Genomic DNA, 22,485 nt, shown 5'->3' with positions numbered 1-22,485 from the left:
ATAAAAATTAATCAGTCTTGGATCAGCTGCTATCAAGAACCTGATGCCAATGTAACTGACTGAATTTTCTATGGATCTGGGATCCCTTGAAAACTTGCCTATGCTGCCTATTCTATTCCTCCTTAATCATGATAATGGTAGCTTCCAACAATATTTTTGGTTTAGGGCACCACCATCACCCAAGGCCCAATTTTTCTTCCTTTGTTTAACAGGGGCATGTATCTAAATCAACAGGGGGGTCATATTAAACCGAAACGCAGGCCACTTTGGACATACTTGATCTACTGGGATTTTCACGCACACCCATCTCTAGGGTTTACAGAGAATAGTCTAAAAAACAGAAAATATCCAATAAAAAGCAGTTGTGTGGACAAAAATGCCTTGTTGATGTCACAGGTCAGAGGAGAATGGGCAGACTGGTTCACGATGATAGAAAGGCAACAGTAATTCAAATAAACACTTGTTATAACCAAGGTATGCAGAATACCATCTCTGAAATGCTCAACACATCAAACCTTAATGCAGATGGGCTATAGCAGCAGGAGACCACACCGGTTGCCACTCTTTTTAGCTAACAACAGGAAACTGAGGCTACAATTTGCACAGGCTCGCCAGAATTGGACAAGAGAAGATTGGAAAAATGTTGCCTGGTCTGATGAGTCTCGATTTTAGCTGCAACATTCAGATGGTAGGGTCAGAATTTGGCATAAACATCTTGAAATTCTGGATCCATCATGCCAATATGTGCCCAGGCAGCTGCCAATCATTGCCCATCCACAATGCCTACCATTGTCAGTATGGATGCCTATCAGTGCCGAATATGAGTGCCGCCTATTAGTGCCCATCATTGCCAAGCAGTGCCACCTATCAGTGCCACCCATAAGTACCCATCACTGCAGCCTTTCAGTGCCCATCAGTGTCGCCTATCAGTGCCCACCAGTGCCACCCATGAGTGCCCATCAGTGCCGCCTATCAATGCCCATCAGTGCTGCATATCAGTGACACCCATCAGTGCCGCCTACCAGTGCCACATATCAGTGTCCATCGTCAGTGTCCCTCAGTAGCACCTCATTGGTGCTGCCTTATCAGTGCTGCCTTATCAGTGCCCATCAGTGAAGGAGAAAACATATTACACGATTTTATAAAAGAAACAAAAGAAAAAATATATATTTTTCAACATTTTTGGTCTTTTTTTTTTTTTTTGCAGCAAAAAATAAAAACTGCAGAGGTGATCAAATACCACCAAAAGAAAGCTCTATTTGTGGGAAGAAAATTATAAAAATGTTGTATGGGTACAGTGTAGCATGACCGTGCAATTGTCATTTAAACAGCAACAGCCCACAAAACTGAAAATTGGCTTGGGCAGGAAGGGGGTGTAGGTGCCTGGTATTAAAGTGGTTAAATTAATTTCAAAATACCTACAGTATCTGACATTGTTTAAACCAAATCATTTTATATAAAACAGATCTGCGTAGATACTTTTATTTAATTAAAACATCAGGCGTATTTTTAGAATATAGCATTACACAATTAGGAGCTACAGACCTAAATATACTGTATAAATAAATATATATATATATATATATATATATATATATATATATATATATATATATATATACTGTCCAAAGAAAACAGGGGATTTAAAATAGCATGCCAAGTGGATTTCCAAGAGAGAGGGCATGCCAGGAGAATTACGCCTAATCTGTTCACATAGTTCAAGATAAAGATAGAAGAAGTGTATTGGAAGAACATGGAATGACCACTGCACACCATTCTTCCTGCAAGTGGACAGCTCAACTACGTGATGTTTATTAACTGTGTAATGCCCAACACATCCTCAGGCTTTGCATTCATAGTTTTGAGGAAAAATAGGAAGAAAGTACCAGCAATGATCAGTATTATTTCCTTGATTGCAACTGACAGGAAGCATTTGGTGGTGCTGCTGCTGCAAGAGAAAAAAGCCGTTCAGATGATGCAGTTAGTGGATCTACCTAGAGACTTCAATAAATTTAACAAAAAAGAAAACAAAAAAAAATAACAATCCTATGGAGAAAAAAAAACTGTATGGGTGCTAAAAATGTATTATTTTATCATACATTGTCTCATTATCACAGATACATTTTTCTCAGACTCTGTCCCTACTGACTATGACTGGCCACACACACATAAAGTGGAGTACACACTATGAAAAAAATCGGAAGAAAAAGTCCGTATGAGGCACGATTGTTCGATTTATGTATAGTGTGTGTACTCAACTTCCTAAATCCGATTCAGACTTTTCAAACAAAAGGGACAAACTTTTCCTCGTGCATGCACAGAACTAACGATTTTGTGTCAAAGGTATCTGATTTGTACGCCATAATTTTGGCAGTCCTGATAAATATCGCTGATAATAATAATAAAAATTCACGTCACTTATTTGGTTTGCGCAATATTATATACACTTATTTTTTAATAATAAAAATGCTATAAATCTTTCCCCTATATTGTAGAAGTTATAACTTTTGCGCAAACCAATCAATATACGCTTATTGCGGGAGTTGACCGGCCGCCATGGGAGAGACCTGTCAAAGTGGGCCAGTCTGGATGAAGTCCAGGGCCAAATTTTTGTCCCAGTCCAGCCCTGCTATAGTCTGAGCATAATGTCTGATCTGCAGGTAGCTATAGAACACCTGTCGGGGTAAGTCATGTTTGGCTTGGAGTTCTGAGAACGGTTGTAATTTACGGGATCTGGGATCCATTAGATGACCAAAGTGAAACAAGTTCTGCGAGGGCCAAGACATCTGGTGGGTAAGGCTTGCAGGTATTTTTGGGTTGCAGAGGAAGGAGGTCAGCAGTGAGCAGTCACATTTAAGCCCGCCTTTGCGGGACAGCTTGCGCCACAGTCGTCTGAGCTGGGACATTGACCCCAGTAACCGTCCAGGGTCTACCTTCACATTCGCATCCCAGAGAAGGGAATTTGGGTGTACCGGTGCAAGCCAGATTTTCTCTATTTGCGTCCATTTGTCGATGACCGCTGGGGGAACCAGGAGACTATGGCACGCAGTTGGGCCGCTTGATAATAATTAACTAGATTGGGGAAGGCCAGACCTCCATCGGCGCCCGACGCCATCATAACCGACCAGGGTATCCTGTGTCTTTTATAGTTCCACACGTATCGCAGCAAGTCACCCTGCAGCTTGCATAGATGACCGTAGGGGACGGGTATTGGCAACGTCTGAAACAGGTATAGGAGCTTAGGGGTAGATTCAGAGAGCAATTACGCCTGCGTATCCATAGATACGCAGCGTAATTGCTAAGTAGCGCCGGCGTATCTACTTTCTGTATTCAGAAAGCTAGATACGCCGACTGTAGCCTAAGATACGACTGGCATAAGTGTCTTATGCCGTCGTATCTTAGGGTGCATTCTGACGCTGACCGCTAGGTGGCGCACCCGTAGTTGTCAGCGTAGAGTATGCAAATTGCATACTTACGCCGATTCACAAGCGTACGCGCGGCCAGCGCTCGTTTTTTACGTTGTTTTCGCCGTAAGGCTGCTCCTGCTATTAGGAGGCGCAGCCAATGGTAAGTATGGACGTCGTTCCCGCGTCGCGATTTTCAAATTTTGCGTTGTTTGCGTAACTCGTTCATGAATGGCGCTGGATGCCATTTACGTTCACGTCGAAGCCAATGACGTCCTTGCGACGTCATTTACTGCAATGCACGTAGGGAAATTTTCCCGACGGAGCATGCGCAGTACGTTCGGCGTGGGAACGCGCCTAATTGAAATGATCCACGCCCCCTACGGGATCATTTAAATTACACGCGCTTAAGCCGGCCCCTTTTACGATACGCCGCCGCAAATTACGGAGCAAATGCTTCGTGAATGCAGCGTAGCTCCAGTAATTTACGGAGGCGTAGCGTAAAAACGATACGCTGCGCCGCCGCATCAGTGCGCGCCCCTACCTGAATCTGGGCCTTAGTGAGGATGACCATCTTAATAGATGCGATCCGCCCAATTAGGGAGATATGATGGTTCTTCCATTTTTGGACTAGTTCCCTGATTGACCTATACAGAAGGGGGAAGTTAGCCTGATATAAGGTGGCGAAGGATGGGGTGAGGTTAATCCCCAGGTATTTAAGGGAATTGCGTTCCCAGTTATAAGGGAAATTGGACTGCAGGTGGCGAAACTCCTCCTCTGGGACATTAAGTGGGAGGGCCATGAATTTCGTTAAATTTGTTTTGTAAATCAGTGCATTTTTATAGCACTGATCGCTATAAAAATGACAATGCTCCCAAAAATGTGTCAAAAGTGTCCAATGTGTCCGCCGTAATGTCGCAGTCACAATAAAAATCGCTGATCACTGCCATTACTAGAAAAAAAAATATTAATAAAAATGCCATAAAACTATCCCCTAGTTTGTAGACGCTATAACTTTTGCGCAAACCGATCAATAAACGCTTATTGCTATTTTTTTTACCAAAAATGCGTAGAAGAATACGTATCGGCCTAAACTGAGGAATACAATTTTTTTTAATGTATTTTTTGGGGATATTTATTATAGCAAAAAGTAAAAAAAATATTGCATTTTTTTTTAAATTGTCGCTCTATTTTTGTTTATAGCACAAAAAATAAAAACCGCAGAGGTGATCAAATACCACCAAAAGAAAGCTCTATTTGTGGGGAAAAAAGAACATCAATTTTGTTTGGGAGCCACGTCGCACGGCCGCGCAATTGTCAGTTAAAGTGACGCAGTGCCGGATCGCAAAAAGTTGCCTGGTCTTTGACCAGCGAAATGGTCCGGGGCTGAAGTAGTTAAAGAACTGTGCTATCTTCATCACATATCCCACGTGTCCCAATAATAATAACAGGATTATGTCTCGTTACAGGAGAGTGGGCGGAGCCATGCTAACCATTCCTCTGTGCCCAATACAGACTGTAGTCACATGCCTTCTCTAATATTTATCCTGTATGTATGGAGTTGGCGTTGCTAGAGGCTCTCTCATTACTTTCCATAATAACAAATCGCGCTCTACAGTCACTCCTCCTCCCTCAGTCATCGCCTTCGGCCCTTTCTCTTATGTCAAAGGCTGATCCAATCAGCGACCACGACGTCATATCTCGGCGTCGTGGCGCTTTTTGCGTTTCACAGATGAAACGCAGACTACAGAGACTGACTTGCTTGCCTGTAGACTGGTGGTAGTAATAGGTGCTGTCAGCATGGCAGAGGCTGGTAGAAGGAGTAAGTCAGGGCAGAGTGCGGGCCAGGCGGCCAGCAGGAGGGATCTGATCTCCCGGTCTGTACAGAGTGCGGAGCAATGTCTGCGGGATCACGACTATGGCACTGCCTATGCCCACTTCTTACTGGTCCTCAGCCTGGCCCCAGAGATGAAAGCAGGCTTCAAGGTACGATGCACTGATCTCATTGTGTTTGGGGCTTATGTCCTATTACTACAATTAGAAGGATTTGGATCATTCTTTTAATGTGTCTGTTTCATGAGCTGATCGCTCCTGGCACAATAGGGGAGAATAAAGCTGGCTCAGCTGTGAATAGTAACCAATCAGCTTCCAGGTTTTAGGACCAGTTCACACCAGACGCAGTTCTGTGCGCTTTCTTACTGCACAAAATGCATACACAGCGTTTACCATGTATTCCAATGGCTCTAGTTGGCTCTAGATCACGCCATGTAGTCAGTTTCTGCACCGGAAACTGACTGCATGGTGTGAACTAGAGTCATTGGAATACATGGAAAACACTGTGCATGCATTTTGTGCAGAAAAAATGTGCACGGAACTGCGTCTGGTGTGAACTGGCCCTCATTGTCAAATCTTAACTGAACAATCTGAAGTTAGAAGCTGATTGGTTACCATGCACAGCTGTACCAGGTTCTATGTGCTCCAGTTTTAATAAATCTGCATTGGAAACGCATCAATAACGCACCCCTGTTCTTTTTTTTTTTTGAGTCGCATGACCTATGAAAAACACACCAGGAGCACGGTAAAATCATGGCAAAATCGCATGCATTTTCGGCACCTTTTTCTCTATTGTGCCAAAAACACAATTTTTGACCGATATGTTTCGGCTACTGAAATTTCGGAACATCTCCAATGAATACAAGGCTTCCTCTTGGCTCCGGTGGAAAGGGTGTGTGGATAACGGCATGATCTCCACCTCAACCAATCGGAGAAAGACTTTTATCCATTCATAAAATGCAAAGCTTCCTGTAAAGGACTCTGTTTTGTCCCCGGAGCAGGATGGGAAGTCCAGCACTGTATGGGGGTGCATATGTTGGAGAAGGAATACTTTGTTTGGACCACCTTGGTCCAAACTATTTAAAGTTAAAGCAGAGGTTCACCCTAAAACAATTATATACCATTACATCCCTGTCAGGGATGACAGCACACTGCTGGGGGGCTTTGTTCTAATGTAAGCATTTCATAATGTGCTAGTATGCGATGCAATACATTTTTTATGGCGAGAGTTTGCTACTGCTTTAAAGCCTAACTCCAGGTTTCATTTAAAGCGGAGGTTCACCCTAAAAAAACATCTATACACCATTACATCCAGCATACTTCCGACATCTACAGTATGCTGTTTTTCTTTTTTTTTGCCGTACATACCGTTTTATTATTTTTCCCTCCGGGTTCTGGCTCCCGCGGGAGTGGGCGTTCCTATTCAGAGGTTAGATGATTGACGTCTGGTGAAAAACATCCCCTGGCGCATAAGGCGCGTCACCAGTTTTCTGTAAGTTGCCGACCTGCGAGTCGGCGCTATACGGCGCCTGCGCCCGCCATGTAGAGCTGACTGCGCAGGCGCCATATAGAACCGACTCGCAGGTCGGCTAGTTACGGAAAACTCGTGACGCACCTTATGCGCCAGGGGAAGTTTTTCACCAGACGTCAATCATCTAACCTCTTAATAGGAACGCCCACTCCCGCGGGAGCCAGAACCCAGAAGCCGGGGGAAAAATAACAATAAAATGGTATGTACGGAAAAAAAAAAGAAGAAAAACGGCATACTGTAGATGTCAGAAGTATGCTGGATGTAATGGTGTATAGATGTTTTTTAGGGTGAACCTCCGCTTTAAATGAAACCTGGAGTTAGGCTTTAAAGCAGTAGCAAACTCTCACCATAAAAAATGTATTGCATCGCATACTAGCACATTATGAAATGCTTACATTAGAGCAAAGCCCCCCAGCAGTGTGCTGTCATCCCTGACAGGTCTTCCATCTTCATCTGGTCTTCTTTCTAGGTTTACGGCCTCGGGCAGTTTGAATGGCCAAGCTGAGATCGTATAACAGCTGTGGCACAGAGCTCTGAAGGAATGGTATTCGGTCCCTTAAGAGCCCATTCACATCTAGGCGACAAAACGCCGGATGCTTGTGCCGGTAGAGGGGAGAATTCCCATTGCTGTCTATGGAGATGGTTCACATGTCATAGACGCCTGCCGCCTGAAAAAAAGTCCCGGACCCTTTTTTTCAGGCGGCATTGGCGTTCGGCCATACAAAGCAATGGCAAGGCTTTGTAAAAAAACAAAAAAAAAAAAGTTACACACTCGCGGCAAAATACACCGCGTACGCGGCGTATCTTGTCGCGGAGGTGTGAATGGAGCCTTAGAGCGCATGCTCCTGTGACGTCACCGGCTGCAGAAACAAAGCATAGCTCCTAAACGTTACAGGTTTAGGAGATAGTCCTGGTACCTACAGGTAAGTTTTATTATAGGCCTACCTGTAGGTACAAGTGTACTAGCAGTGTTTACTACCACTTTAAAGAGCTGCTGGCATTTTTTTACCTTTGCCTTATGACCTCTTTTATTTTTTTGTTTGTATATTACAGGAGACCTTTCAGTATTCACTATTCAAATGGGCTGAAGAACTTTATACTTTGAACAGAAATCAAGATTTATTTAACTGCTATGAGCAAGCATTTGAGCTTTATCCAAACGATGATGTTATTTGTAACAGCATGGGTGAGCAACTCTTCAGGTGAGAAATACTTCCACTTGGCTTTGTACAAACCTTTTTTGAATTGATATGCCACATATTCCATTATTAAACAATGTTACTGTTAGCATTAAGCAGTATTAGAATTGTGTTTTTAGTGTAGTTTTTATGTGCTTTGTAAAGATGTTTTTATTTGGTTAAAAAAAAATAAAAAGTTTAAATCTGATACTTGTATTTTTGCGTAAGGATGGTGTAACACCTTGTGCATTTTTCTGCAACTCCCACCAAAGCGCATGTATGGTGTACACAGGGCACATAGAAGACAGTTGCTTTCTGTGTGCCCTTACGTTGAATCTGTATTGAGCATGGTGTGTACAAGCCCTTGAAGCACTATTAGCTAAGGTTCACACTGGTGCGATCTGACATGTCAAATTGCCGGCAATAGAACGTCCTAATCGGTGCGACTCCGCATCTGGGAGTGAAGCGGGAGTGAAATCGTGCAAATTCAGCTGAACTCGCACGGCTTCACTCCCCCAGCCCAGTGTGAACCTGGGCTTAAACCAAAAGACAAAAATGTGTAAAAATTTGACTTACCAGTTCTTAGATGTGTTGTCTGCATTCGTCTTTTTTATTATATTTTTTCTTTCCTCCCTTTTTTTTTTTTGGGGGGGGGTCTTTTTTGCTTTTTAGAAGAATAGTTTTTTATTGTAAAAAATGTCAACATACAATCCAGTTATACACCATCAAATAGGTGTCTAGACTCACAACAACAGGGCAGCATTAAAAAAAAAAAAAAAAAAGTACAGCATAAGCATAAACACCCAGTAGGTAAATAGTCTCATCACATAAGAACTATTATATGAATAACTAGGACTGAAAGAAATGTACTTAACAGTATTAGAATCTAGAAAAACAATAACCCAATGAGTATGGACTTCAGCTCCGTGTCTGACAAAAAAATAACAAAAAAAATAAATAAAATAAAAGTATGGCAAAAAACAAGGATTTTAAGGTGTCAGCTTTTTTGCTTTTTGACCTTGTGACTTGCCACTAAAGCCCTGTACACACGATCGGTCCATCCAATGAGAACGGCCCGAAGGACCGTTGTCATCGGTTAACCGATGAAGCTGACTGATGGTCTGATATGCCTACACACCATCAGTTAAAAAAACGATCGTGTCAGAACGCGGTGACGTAAAACACAACGACGTACTGTAAAAAAAACGAAGTTCAATGCTTCCAAGCATGCGTCGACTTGATTCTGAGCGGGTTTTTAATCGATGCTTTTGCATACTAACCATCGGTTTTGACTAGGGTTGTCCCGATACCACTTTTTTAGGACTGAGTACAAGTACCGATACTTTTTTTTAAGTAGTCGCCGATACCGAATACCGATACTTTTTTTTAAATGTGACTCCATATCCAGCCATTGTCTCCCCCCATGCAGCAATGTCTCCCACCATATCCAGCCTTTGTCTTCCCCCATGCAGCAATGTCTCCCCCCATATATCCAGCCATTGTCTCCCCCCATATATCCAGCCATTGTCTCCCCATATATATCCAGCCATTGTCTCCCCATATATATCCAGCCATTGTCTCCCCATATATATCCAGCCATTGTCTCCCCATATATATCCAGCCATTGTCTCCCCATATATATCCAGCCATTGTCTCCCCATATATATCCAGCCATTGTCTCCCCATATATATCCAGCCATTGTCTCCCCATATATATCCAGCCATTGTCTCCCCATATATATCCAGCCATTGTCTCCCCATATATATCCAGCCATTGTCTCCCCATATATATCCAGCCATTGTCTTCCCCTATATATCCAGCCATTGTCTTCCCCTATATATCCAGCCATTGTCTTCCCCTATATATCCAGCCATTGTCTTCCCCTATATATCCAGCCATTGTCTTCCCCTATATATCCAGCCATTGTCTCCCCCCATATATCCAGCCATTGTCTCCCCATATATATCCAGCCATTGTCTCCCCATATATATCCAGCCATTGTCTCCCCATATATATCCAGCCATTGTCTCCCCATATATATCCAGCCATTGTCTCCCCATATATATCCAGCCATTGTCTCCCCATATATATCCAGCCATTGTCTCCCCATATATATCCAGCCATTGTCTCCCCATATATATCCAGCCATTGTCTCCCCATATATATCCAGCCATTGTCTCCCCATATATATCCAGCCATTGTCTCCCCATATATATCCAGCCATTGTCTTCCCCTATATATCCAGCCATTGTCTTCCCCTATATATCCAGCCATTGTCTTCCCCTATATATCCAGCCATTGTCTTCCCCTATATATCCAGCCATTGTCTTCCCCTATATATCCAGCCATTGTCTTCCCCTATATATCCAGTCATTGTCTCACATATATATCCAGCCATTGTCTCACAAATATATCCAGCCATTGTCTTCCCCTATATATCCAGCCATTGTCTTCCCCTATATATCCAGCCATTGTCTTCACATATATATCCAGCCATTGTCTTCACATATATATCCAGCCATTGTCCTCGCATATATAGCCAGCCATTGTCTCACATATATAGCCAGCCATTGTCTTCCCATATATAGCCAGCCATTGTCTTCCCATATATAGCCAGCCATTGTCTCCCCCCCCCCCCATATCCCCCTTACCTGCATCCGCGCTGCCGCCGACTGTTTAACACGCGCAGGGAGTGTAATGATTGGCGGCGCGCTGCGTACAGACACTCCCCCTTGCTCGGGATTGGACAGTTCACCCGAGCAAGGGGGAGTGTCTATACGCGGCGCCAATCATTACAGCTGTAATGATTCGACACTCCCCCTTGCTCGGGATTGGACAGTTCACCCGAGCAAGGGGGAGTGTCTATACGCGGCGCGGCGCCAATCATTACAGCTGTAATGATTCGTGCCACGCTGCGTACAGACACTCCCCCTTGCTCGGGATTGGACAGTTCACCCGAGCAAGGGGGAGTGTCTATACGCGGCGCCAATCATTACACTCCCCGCGCGTGTTAAACAGTCGGCGGCAGCGCGGATGCGGCGTAACGGCGGCGGGATGCGACGTAACGGCGGCGGGGGGGAGTATTCTATTTCGGTATCGTGGGTATTTGCGCGAGTACGAGTACTCCCGCAAATACTAAATCGGTCCCGATACCGATACTAGTATCGGTATCGGGACAACCCTAGTTTTGACCTATCGGTTAGGCGTCCATCGGTTAAATTTTAAGGCAAGTTCTAAATTTTTTGACCGATGGGGCCCACACACGATCGGTTTGGACCGATGAAACTGAACTAAGTCGGTATGTTTTTAATTTTCTTTAACAGATTAAGCTGTCCAGCAAATGTATCAGCTAAAGAGTTGAGCCAAATCATTTAACACTGACAGGGGTGCTTACACGAGTTAGACTTTATTTTTGTAAAACATTTCTCCCAAAAGGGAAAAAAAAAACAGTTTGCTGTAATTATAAAGTGTTAGCTGGAGTTCAGCTTTAATCTGTTAGCTAAGTCCATCTAGATCTGCTGGTGCATTTAATGCCTTGTACACACGACCAGTTTTCACGTCAGGAAAACTGCCATGAGAGCTTTTGGTCGGGAAAACCAGTCATGTGTATGCTCCATCGCAGTTTTCCCCGACGAGAAAACTGCCGGGGGGAGAAAAAAAAAGAGAACCAGCTTTCTTTTTTCCCGTCTGGGTTCCCGGCAGACTTTTTTCCCGTCTGGAAAACCGGTCGTGTGTATGCTTTTCCTAGGGGGAAAAAAAAAACACGCATGCTCAGGATCAAGTATGAGACTGAAGCGCTTGGTCTGGTAAAAGTAGCGTTCGTAATGGAGAATAGCACATTTGTCACGCTGTAACGGACTGAAAAGCATGAGGCTGAAAAACGCGAATTGTCACCAGGGGTCAAGTCCTGGGGAAAAAGTGTGGGAACTCCCACCCAAGACCCACTCCCCCACCAAAAAAAAAAAAAATGATACACTCATATGCATAATTACTAAACCGCATTTTTTTTTTCTTTTTCGATCCACTGTACCTTAGTAAACCTTTATTTTACTGGCCGCTTCCTGTATATGGATTCATTGGGTAGTGTGCTCCTGGGAACAATGACAAAAGTTCCCAGGAGACATTGCGGCATCGAAGGAAGTGACGAAATACCCGCACACTACCCAATGAATCCATATACAGGGAGCAGCCAGTAACATAATGGATTACTATGGTTCGCCTGCCCCTGACAGTGACTCGAGCTGGGCATCGCCACTTGGTGAAGGATTTGCTCGGGCGGCTCGGCTGCTCTAGTCCTGCAAAGGGAACTGCGTTCCTGCTGTGAAAAAAGTGCAGGAACTCCGTTCCCACGTGTTCCCGCAGGACTTGAGCCCTGATTGTCACCAAACTTTTACTAACACGAGGATCAGCACAAGCAGCCCAAAGGGTGGCGGCGTTTGAATTGAACTTCCCTTTTATAGTCCTGTCGTACGTGGTGTACATCACCAAGCTTTGGATGGGCGGTATTTGGCCTGAACGTGTGTATGCAAGGCAGGCTTGAGAGGAATCCCATCGGGAAAAACATTGTTTTTGTTCCTGCTGATAAAAACGGTCATGTGTACGAGGCATAACAGTACCTTCTCCCTAAATTGAATTGATTTGTTACTCCTCCAAGTGTGGAGACTCCCTAGAATAGGAGGTGTGTTGCTGGTCAGATCGCCAGGTGAAAATAAAAGAAATGGCCTAAAAAACTACAGTATCCACCACTTTTAAGGATAGGTAAGCTGCAATATATAACTGTTTTGTGTTTGTTACTGCATCAAAGTCAGAGAAAATTCCAATAAATGAACTTTCATTGCTGGTAGCTTTCAGACCAGAATTCCTAGGGCAGAGATCAGCGACTTGTATTAAGGCACCACTCCCACTACCCATCCCTGTAACCGTAGGCCCATCAATAACACACTAACCATGCCTGTAACCCTATTCCCAACCTTAGCGTCCTTTCACACGGGCGATACGCCAGACGAACTCTGCTTTGTTCAGCGGGAGATCGCTCCATTGCCCCCCCCCCAGCTGTGCAGAGATACCCTGGTTAAAGCCCCGCTCTCCTCTATGGGAGATCGGATAAAAACGGAATCTGATCCGTCAGACGGATGGAAAATAGGGTCTCCATCCATCTGGATTTCACGGACAGGATCGGAACGGATAGCAGCGGGTGTTAATGGACGTGTCACCGCTGACATCAGCCACTCCACAGAAATGAATGAAGGGTCCGCCTGAAAAACTGACAGGAAAACTTGATCGTAAAGTCTGTGTGAAAGGAGCCTTATGCCTCGTACACACGATCAGTCCATCCGATGAGAACGGACCGATGGACCGTTTTCATCGGTTAACCAATGAGGCTGACTGATGGTCCGTCGCACCTACACACCATTGGTTAAAAAACTGATCGGGTCAGAACGCGGTGACGTAAAACACGACGTGCTGGAAAAAACAAAGTTTAAGGCTTCCAAGCATGCGTCGACTTGATTCTGAGCATGCGTGGATTTTTAACCGATGGTTGTGCGTACTAACGATCGTTTTTTTTTCCCATCGGTTAGGAATTCATCGGGTTAAATTTAAAGCAAGTTGGCTTTTTTTTAACTGATGGTTAAATAACCTATGGGGCCCACACACGATCGGTTTTGGCCGATGAAACAGTCCATCAGACCGTTGTCCTCTGGTAAACCTATCGTGTGCACGAGGCCTAAAACTTCCTTGTAGTCCTATCCATAACGCTTACTTGTCATTGATGTGATCTGATTGGTTAGCAAAGTTGCATGTAGTCATTTTTTTGCTTGTCTGTGTAAGAATATCAGTAAATATTGTTAATGTTGTTTATTTTGAATACAGACTAGGTTTTCGAGATGAAGCATCGGATTATTTCTACAAAGCCTTAAAGCTAAACCCAGACAGTGCTGATGCCAAAGAAAATTTCCATCGCGTAGCCAACTGGTTGGTGGAACGCTGGCATTTCATTATGCTTAATGACAAGAAGAGGAACCTGATGTATCAGAGAGCTATTGAGAAGGCCATACAAGCTGGCTGCAGATCTGTGCTGGATATTGGCACTGGTACCGGAATCCTAAGGTTTCTCTAATATATATATATATTGGCATTTTATTGATTTGTGTCTAAAGAGGTTTGTGGGAATATGTGTGGTGGCCTTTTCATCCTTTTTACTGTCTACGTTTTATTGGGACAGGAAGCTTTAGATTCTGGATCTTAAAAGAAAATGCTTGCAACAGATTTTTTCTTCTATATATTACATATATGCTTATGCTCACAAAATAGGTTCTTATTGCTCTATTTGACAATTGGCAGCAGAGGAAGTTTTTTTTTTTTTTTTTTTACCACAAAGCAGTATTTAGACAATTAATTTTTCACCATTTTTTTTTTGCCAAATGACAGACTTCACCAGTTAGAAGCCTGTGCTTTTTAGGTTCCATCCTCCTTTACCATGACAACAGCCCGTAATATTGGCATGATCACACCAATGAAACACAGCCTGCCCCCAAAACATTTCAACTTGCTTTCAGCAAAAGAAGAACCTAACATGATAGAAATCTTAACGTAGACATTGGTGACTGTTTTATAAGTTATTATTATACAGGATTTATATAGCGCCAACAGTTTGCGCAGCGCTTTACAACATCAGGGAAAACAGTACAGTTACAATACAATTCAATACAGGAGGGATCAGAGGGCCCTGCTCGTTAGAGCTTACTATCTAGAAGGGAGGGTCAAGTGGAACAAAGGGTAGTAGATGTGGGGGGTGATTGGATGGACAAAATTAAAATACAGTTGTTAGATGTGGGTAGGATAGGCTTCTCTGAAGAGGGGGGTTTTCAGGGATCCTATAAAAGCTAATAGAGAAGGAGATAGACTGACAGATTGGGGTAAGGAGTTCCATAGGCTGGGAGAGGCTCTGGAAAAGTCCTGTAGATGAGCATGGGAGGAGGTGATGAGAGAGTTGGAGAGCAGAAGGTCTTGAGAAGAACGAAGAGAGCGATTAGGTTGGTATTTAGAGACTAGGTCAGTGATGTAGCTGGGGGCAGAGTTGTGGATGGCTTTGTAGGTAGTAGTTAGTATTTTGAATTTCATTCGTTGGGAAGCAAGTTAACAGGGCAGTAGCCTTTATCCTATAGCTTCAGTACATAGTGAGTTAGAGCCCATTCACATCTAGGCGACAAAACGCCCGACGCCGGACGCTTGTGCCGCTAGAGGGGAGAATTCCCATTGCTGTCTATCGAGATGGTTCACATCTCATAGACGCCGTACGCCTGTCGCCTGAAAAAAAGTCCCGGACCCTTTTTTTCAGGCGACATTGGCGTTCGGCCATTGACAGCAATGGGAAGGATTTGAAGAAAAAAAAAAAAAATACACTATTCGCGGCAAAATACGCCGCGTACGCTGGCGTTGCTTGTCGCGGAGGTGTGAATGCAGCCTTACTGAGACACAACCAATATGCAACCAAGTTCCTTTTACTCCCCCCATTGCCTATTACGGAATAACAAGTAAGGCATGACCATGCCATTTCAGTGTTAATGAATAAACAAATTAAATGATTTAGAATGGTAGCAAGAAACTCCAGTCGGAAAGACCATTCAAAACAAGATCCAGTTTTTAAAGGACTGTTTTACTAATTGTATATATTTTGTGCGGTTTCCATCCAAACTCTCGGTTGGATTTTTGGTGGGCTAAAAAGTTTAGTCATCTGAGTGTAATATTGTTTTCCTTTTTGTATCCCTGTCTTTTTTTTTTTCTACTTTAGCATGTTTGCAAAAAGAGGGGGTGCTCCTCGTGTTTATGCCTGTGAGCTCTCCAGAACAATGTATAACCTGGCTCGTGAGGTGGTGGCAGCCAATGGAATGCAAGAGGAGATCAAGCTCCTGAACATGAAGTCTCATGATATCCAAGTCCCCGAACACATCCCTGAAAAGTATGTGAAAGATACTGTCAGAGGAAGCAGCATGTTGTCTGCAATATGAACTCTGTATGTTGCCACAGAGCAACCAATCAGATTGAGACTTTTATCCATTAAAGGGTCACTAAAGGAAAACATTTTTTTTTTTAGCTAAATAGCTTCCTTTACCTTACTGCAGTCCTGGTTTCATGTCCTCATTGTTCGTTTTTGCTTTGATTTTGCTGTAATTCCTCTCTGTTCTGGACACTTCCTGGTTGTCTGTTTCCTGATCACCACAGTACTGGGAGATTTCTCACTGTGGTGACTAATTAAGGAGGTGTGATTACTGTGTGTCTATAACCCCTCAGCACCAATCCAGTTTAGTTTTGCAAAACCTTCACTGCCCTCTATTGGCTCTCTGGCTCTGTACATCAGGGAACCAGGAAACAGCAAAAATGAAACTAAACTGCAGTTACATTATATGATTGGTTTTTATCTATTTTTAATCATTTTTAAAAGGAATCAGTTAACTATTATGTCTCTATACCCTGTAAACAGTCATTTCAGCAAAACCATTTTTTTTCCTTTAGTGACCCTTTAACTGTCATTTTCAATGCAAGTTTGAACCCGATTGGTAATACAGACAGTTCTTAATTCAGAAACTTTGACAATATAAGCCCCACATTCAAAACTGGTGTACTTTTTATTTAAAATGTTTTTTAAGCTTCCTGTTTCTTGTTCATAGTGGTTGGTATGAATGTATACGGTAACTATAACATTTTTGCAGAGGATGCAGGTGAGGTGAAGATTTTAAATTGGCTGTTTAAAAGTTTAACTTTAGAAATAACTTTTTGGTAATAATGAACGGGTAAAAAATAAGTTCATCTTTTATTAAAAAAATAAAATAATGCACGGTTATCTTTTTGGATGTAAAAATGTGCATTTTCTTATATTTTTACTAGGAGCCTGTAAGGCATTGCAATGCAGCACTTTTGTAGACTGTCAGCGTTTGCTCGTACCTTCATATGGCAGGCAGTTACACAGCGACAGGTAGGATCAATTGATAGCTCAACAGTGCTCTTGTAGTCCATTGAGAGCTACAAGCGTTGCTCGACAAAGGCTGTTGGTACTTGTAGTTTTTCCATCTACAGAACTCTAAATTATGTAGCTGGGTGGATGGAGCCCCGCATTGCTGTGTTTTCTAAAAATTGTGACGACAGATGCAGGGAGAAGATTCGTCCGGGGGGGGGGGGGGGGCGCTGCTGAATCTGGATGTAACATGTTAGAAAAGGTGAACTTCTCCTTTAACTACTAGCCGACCGCGCACTGTCATTATACGGCGGCAGGTCGGCTCTCCTGGGTGAGAGCCCGTAGCTATACGTCCGCTTTTCGAGCGGCCACTAGGGGCACGTGCGCGCGCCCCCGACTCCCGTGCGTGTGCCCGGCAGGCTCGATCGCCGCCGGGCACCCGCGATTGCTCGTTACAGAGCAGGGACTGGGAGCTGTGTGTGTAAACACTCAGCTCTTGGTCCTGTCAGCGGGGGAAATGCTGATCTTCTGTTCAATGCTATAACTTTTGCGCAAACCAATCAATAAACGCTTATTGCGATTTTTTTTTTTTTTTTTTTTTTTTTTTTTTTTTTACGAAAAATATGTAGAAGAATACGTATCGGCCTAAACTGAGGAAATTTTTTTTTTTTTTTTTATATATTTTTGGGGGATATTTATTACAGCAAAAAATATTCATTTTTTTCAAAATTGTCGCTCTATTTTTGTTTATAGCGCAAAAAATAAAAACCGCAGAGGTGATCAAATACCACCAAAAGAAAGCTCTATTTGTGGGGAAAAAAAGGACGCCAATTTTGTTTGTGAGCCATGTCGCACGACCGCGCAATTGTCAGTTAAAGCGGCGCAGTCCCGAATCGCAAAACGTGCTCTGGTCTTTGGGCAGCAATATGGTCCGGGGGTTAAGTGGTTAAACTATAAATCAGACTGTTATGCTGGTGTCCTATCAGGGAGATTTCCATTCACTTTTTGTAGTGCTAGCCATAGAAGTTTTGCGGTTTGAGTGGCTACAAAATGCAGTGATGTCTCCAGCCAGTTAACCATCATTTTTATTGGTATAACTGCCTTGAATTGTAGAAACATACGACTCGGTTCCTGAAAACTGTCTGTGATCAGTGCATCTTGTCCCACTTTTTAATTTAATATCTGATGTCATTTAAACAATGTGAGGCTCTTGGTGCATAGCAGAAACTGCTCATAAAACATGTCCGTCATTGCTGACCTCCTGTTATATGGCTGCCACTCTCATCTTCTGACTTAAATTCTGGAACAAGAATGCAACAAATAAAGTGAGAACTTCAGATTAATTTGCCAGTGAATTAGGACATTTTGAATCAACATGACTGCCATGCAGTTAGCATTTTCAAAAAGAGGTCCGTAATGGAAGCCATAGGCTGGCCATAGACTGATCAAAATTTGGCCAGTTCAACAGGAACTGGCAGATGGGAGGGCTGGCTGTCCTGAAGTCGATCCATTGATCGACTTCAGCACAACCAGCCTGTTTTTTTGTTTTTTTCCTTCGTGCAATAACGGTGGTTATAGCTGCCGACAGTGATCATTTCATTCTGATGGCTGAGAAACCTCCTGTTGTCAGAATACAATAGTGCAGTGGAAGGGATTCCCCAACAACACATCAACATGTCCGATTAAAGGGTTACAGCCAAAGTTTGTTTAGCTGTACTTCTCCCATGGATCACAGGAGTGCAGTTCATTCTGCACTCCTATGAATTATTTTTGGCTGCCGTTACAGAGTCGGTCCTGGCTGTGGAAAGCTTGTGACCATATGATCAAGATCTGCCCAGAACCCTGGACCGACACCTGGCTTATCCTCTCAGTGAGAGCCTAAGTCGGCTGCTCCCGTCTCCTCTACAGCCTAGCACTCCAGTGAGTGCAGAGGGGGGGGGGGCAGAGCAGACAGCCATGACTGACAGTCACCAGCTCTCTGCTCACGGAGCACTAAGAACTGAGCAATCAGCCATGTTTTATCCCTCGGTTCTCAGTCTTGGAGCCGGCGAGGGACAGATGCAGCATCCACCAAGGTAAGTATGATTTAAAGAAAAAGGGGGGATAAAAACACCTTATTTTACCTGTTTATCGCCTGTTTATTTTTGTTGTGGTGTAATATGCTGTAGCTTCTGTTGTGAAATCACTTCTGCATTTTGACATGTCCAAGTGATACCGTATGATTGCGGCTGTGATTAGGAGATGGGTGAAATGTGTAAGAAATCTGTTGGTTGTGGAGTTGCCCTTTTTGTTTTATGGGTGCATATGTTGTGTTTGTGCTGTTTATTTACACTTTGGTCTTCTTCAGGGTTTCACTTGTTGTCACAGAAACTGTGGATGCTGGTTTGTTTGGTGAAGGTATTCTGGAAACTCTAATTCATGCCTGGAAAAACTTACTTTTAGAACCAAAGGTTAGCAAATTAAATATTACTTTCCCAAAGTGCTTCCAATAAAGGTGTTGGAGAGGTCCTATTATGCTACTTCTTACCTCATATAACATCTTTGTCTAAATAGATTTTCATGCTCGTTTTATTTTTTTATTCCTCTCAGCACAAAGACTTGGACTGTAAGACCTATGGACAAGTCATACCTGCTGGTGCTGTTGTGTTTGGAATGGCTGTGGAATGCCCAGAGATACGTAGACATCACAGGTGGGCATCATTGGTCACTAAAAAAAAAAATACATCATCATGCACAAGTGAAAAGCTATCTGAATAGTATCTGAATACCCTTAGGCTGGGTTCACACCAATGCAGATTGTATGTGGATTTCTCCGCATCCAATTTGCATGACCGTAGATTGTGACCGGCTCTCTATGGAGGCAGTTCACATTTCTCCGGAGCGGCTTGCACAGGAATGCTGTGCGCCTTTTGGCTCAGTTTTTCAGGTCCGAATTCAGGCAAAAATCTGTCCCGGATTAGTCTGTGAAATGGACAACGGGGACGCACCGGGCCCCTGCTGCAAGATGCATTAGTTGAAGGTGTGAACCCAGCCTCAAGGATATCATTTTTTAACCAAAAAACATAACTGCGTTAATTTTGTTTTTGTTATCTGCCTTGAGTTCAAGCGATGAAAAATATTTAAAAGTAATATAGTAGATTCTAGAAAGGCACTATATGATTTTTGCTTCAGCCCTGAGGAAAAATTTCACGAAACATGACCCTGGTCTCATGCCTCCCAAAGGACAGTGGGGGGTTATTTACTAAAGGCAAATACACTTTGCACTGCAAGTGCACTGGGAAGTGCAGTCGCTGGAGATCTGAGGGGAAGATCTGAAATGAGGGGAAGCTCTGCTGATTTTATCATCCAATCATGTGCAAGCTAAAATGCTGTTTTTTATTTTCCTTGCAAGTCCCCCCCTCAGATCTACAGCGACTGCACCTCCAAGTGCACTTTCAGTGCAAAGTGGATTTGCCTTTAGTAAATCTGTAGAAGGGACAAAACACATAGAGTGGAGAGAATAATGCTGCTCACCCCGGTATATACAACAGAGAAAGTTTCCCGAATGGGATGCAATTTTAAGTGAAAAAAGTATTTATTCACATGTATCAAAAGGGGAAAAAGGGAATAAATAGGATATGAGTTGCGGCAATATAAAAGATTCATACAATATTATGCAGTACACAACAAATCATTTATACAGCTGAATACAATTATTGCATGTATAAACAATATCCTAATGCGTTTCGACCATAATGGTCTTCTTCAGAGGTTTAATTGGTTGAGACTGAAAGAGAATGTATAAAAGGTTACATAAAGTGTTTCACATATTTTAGTCCAATCACCTACCCCGCCCACAGCTCCATTTGTATAGAGACATCTTCCATTTGGAAGGAGGGGTGGGGGGTGGAGGACAGAAAACATAATACTATATCAATAAGGCAAGAAAGATTAATTCAAATCTATCATTACCGATAATGAAGTAAGAAAGTAGTCTCGATGAGGCTTTGCTGTCACAGAACAGGGGGGTCCAGCCGTTCTCCCACGGATCGCTCCAAATCTCTTTTGATACATGTGAATAAATACTTTTTTCACTTAAAGCGGTGGTTCACCCTCCATAGCAACATTTTTGCATAAAATTAGGCATAGTAGCGTGAGCTACAGTATGCCTGTCTTGATTTTTTTAGCCCGGTACTCACAGTGCAATCGTACATTGAAGATTCCGACTCCCCGCGGGGAATGGGCGTTCCTATCCAGACGGAGGATGATTGACGGCCGGCTCTGGCACGTCACGCTCCCCAAAGATAGTCAGAGTAGGTCTCGGCTCTTCACAGCGCTATACAGCGCCTGCGCACAGACTATGCGCAGGCGCCGTGAAGAGCCAAGCCTATTTTGGCTATTTCCGGAGAAGCGTGACGTGCCAGAGCCGGCCGTCAATCATCCTCCGTCTGGATAGGAACGCCCATTCCCCGCGGGGAGTTGGTATCTTCAATGTACGATTGCACTGTGAGTACCGGGCTAAAAAAATCAAGACCGGCATACTGTAGCTCGCGCTACTATGCCTAATTGTATGCTAGAAGAAAAAAAATTTTTTTTTTGTTTTATAGGGTGAACCCCCGCTTTAAATTGCATCCTACTTGTCTAATTGAGCTGCCTAAAAACCCCATTCGGGAAACTTTCTCTGTTGCCTTTAGTAAATTACCACCAGTGTTTTACTAAGTGGTAAACTTAGATTAAAAAAAAAAAAAAAAAAACAGGTTCCCTTTTATTTATGATTCCAGAGGGGCAATTATAACCTGTCACAAAAAAATACTTTATTGCATCTTGGTAATGGTCAGTGGTATCAGGGCGGCATCAGCCAGGCAGGTAAAAAAAAACTGTTCTTAACCAGTGTCACAAGTGGGTGTTTTTGTAGGGACCACAACGTATAATGCCTTGCAATACCAAGATGAAGAAGCAAGAAGTTGTCGGCATTCCAGGAATATTTTTCTTTCACTTTACCATTTGTAAAATTAAATAAATAGCCAGTGTTTCAAGGTCTCATATGGTCCCTTACTCAAGGCGACCTAGTGACCGTTCTAGTATGCTACCTGTTTATCCAAGGATAGGGGCCTCTGAGATGTCTTTTAATACAAGATTCTGGGACTTTCCTTCCAACTCCATTATTAAATTGAAGTGCACAAATAATAAGATTTGTGTCTCTCTTAAATAGAGAACAAGAAATGGTCTGGTCAAGTACCTGCCATTATTCAAGCTGTTATTGTTCATAATACGAAAGTGAAAAATGAATCCGCAATAGGACCAAATATTGCCTGTGAGTGAGTATAGAGTTTTTACGCCCTTAATTAATTTAAGCAGCTGCCCCTACCTGATTCATTTCACCTAGGTGAGATAATGATATGAGAGCGGATGGAAGTAAGAATGGCGCTGGCTTTTAAAGTGCAGTGCTGATGTGGTAAATAGTGTTACAGGCGCCTGTACTTAATAGTGAAAAACGCAGTGACATATAATCAAATACGGGTAAATTTGTGCATTTTAATAAAACCTAATTATGAAATCCTAGTACGGAAAGTAAAGGAAAATGCTGGTGATATCCAAAATGTGTG

The 22,485-nt window shown here is 43.1% G+C and overlaps 1 protein-coding gene across 2 annotated transcripts in view; it reads left to right on the top strand.

Moving 5' to 3' along the window:
• Positions 1 to 5,112: 5,112 nt before the first annotated feature.
• Positions 5,113 to 22,485, top strand: part of PRMT9 (protein arginine methyltransferase 9) — a 38,783-nt gene continuing 21,410 nt past the window's right edge. Inside the window, exons 1-6 of one of the 2 annotated variants that reach the window (XM_040331824.1) lie at positions 5,113 to 5,390; positions 7,822 to 7,970; positions 13,819 to 14,055; positions 15,740 to 15,907; positions 19,248 to 19,350; positions 19,490 to 19,590. In XM_040331824.1, the coding sequence (XP_040187758.1) occupies positions 5,205 to 5,390; positions 7,822 to 7,970; positions 13,819 to 14,055; positions 15,740 to 15,907; positions 19,248 to 19,350; positions 19,490 to 19,590 (944 nt within the window). In that variant the 5' untranslated portion in view covers positions 5,113 to 5,204. Of the gene's footprint in view, positions 5,391 to 7,821; positions 7,971 to 13,818; positions 14,056 to 15,739; positions 15,908 to 16,833; positions 16,922 to 19,247; positions 19,351 to 19,489; positions 19,591 to 22,485 lie in introns of those variants that run through there. The other variant, XM_040331832.1, reaches the window with a different exon arrangement.

The sequence above is a fragment of the Rana temporaria genome, chromosome 1 (assembly GCF_905171775.1).
Source record: "Rana temporaria chromosome 1, aRanTem1.1, whole genome shotgun sequence".
NCBI lineage: Eukaryota > Metazoa > Chordata > Amphibia > Anura > Ranidae > Rana > Rana temporaria.
The sequence above is the reverse complement of the archived record's forward strand: the minus strand, read 5'-3'. Positions and strand labels throughout refer to the sequence as shown.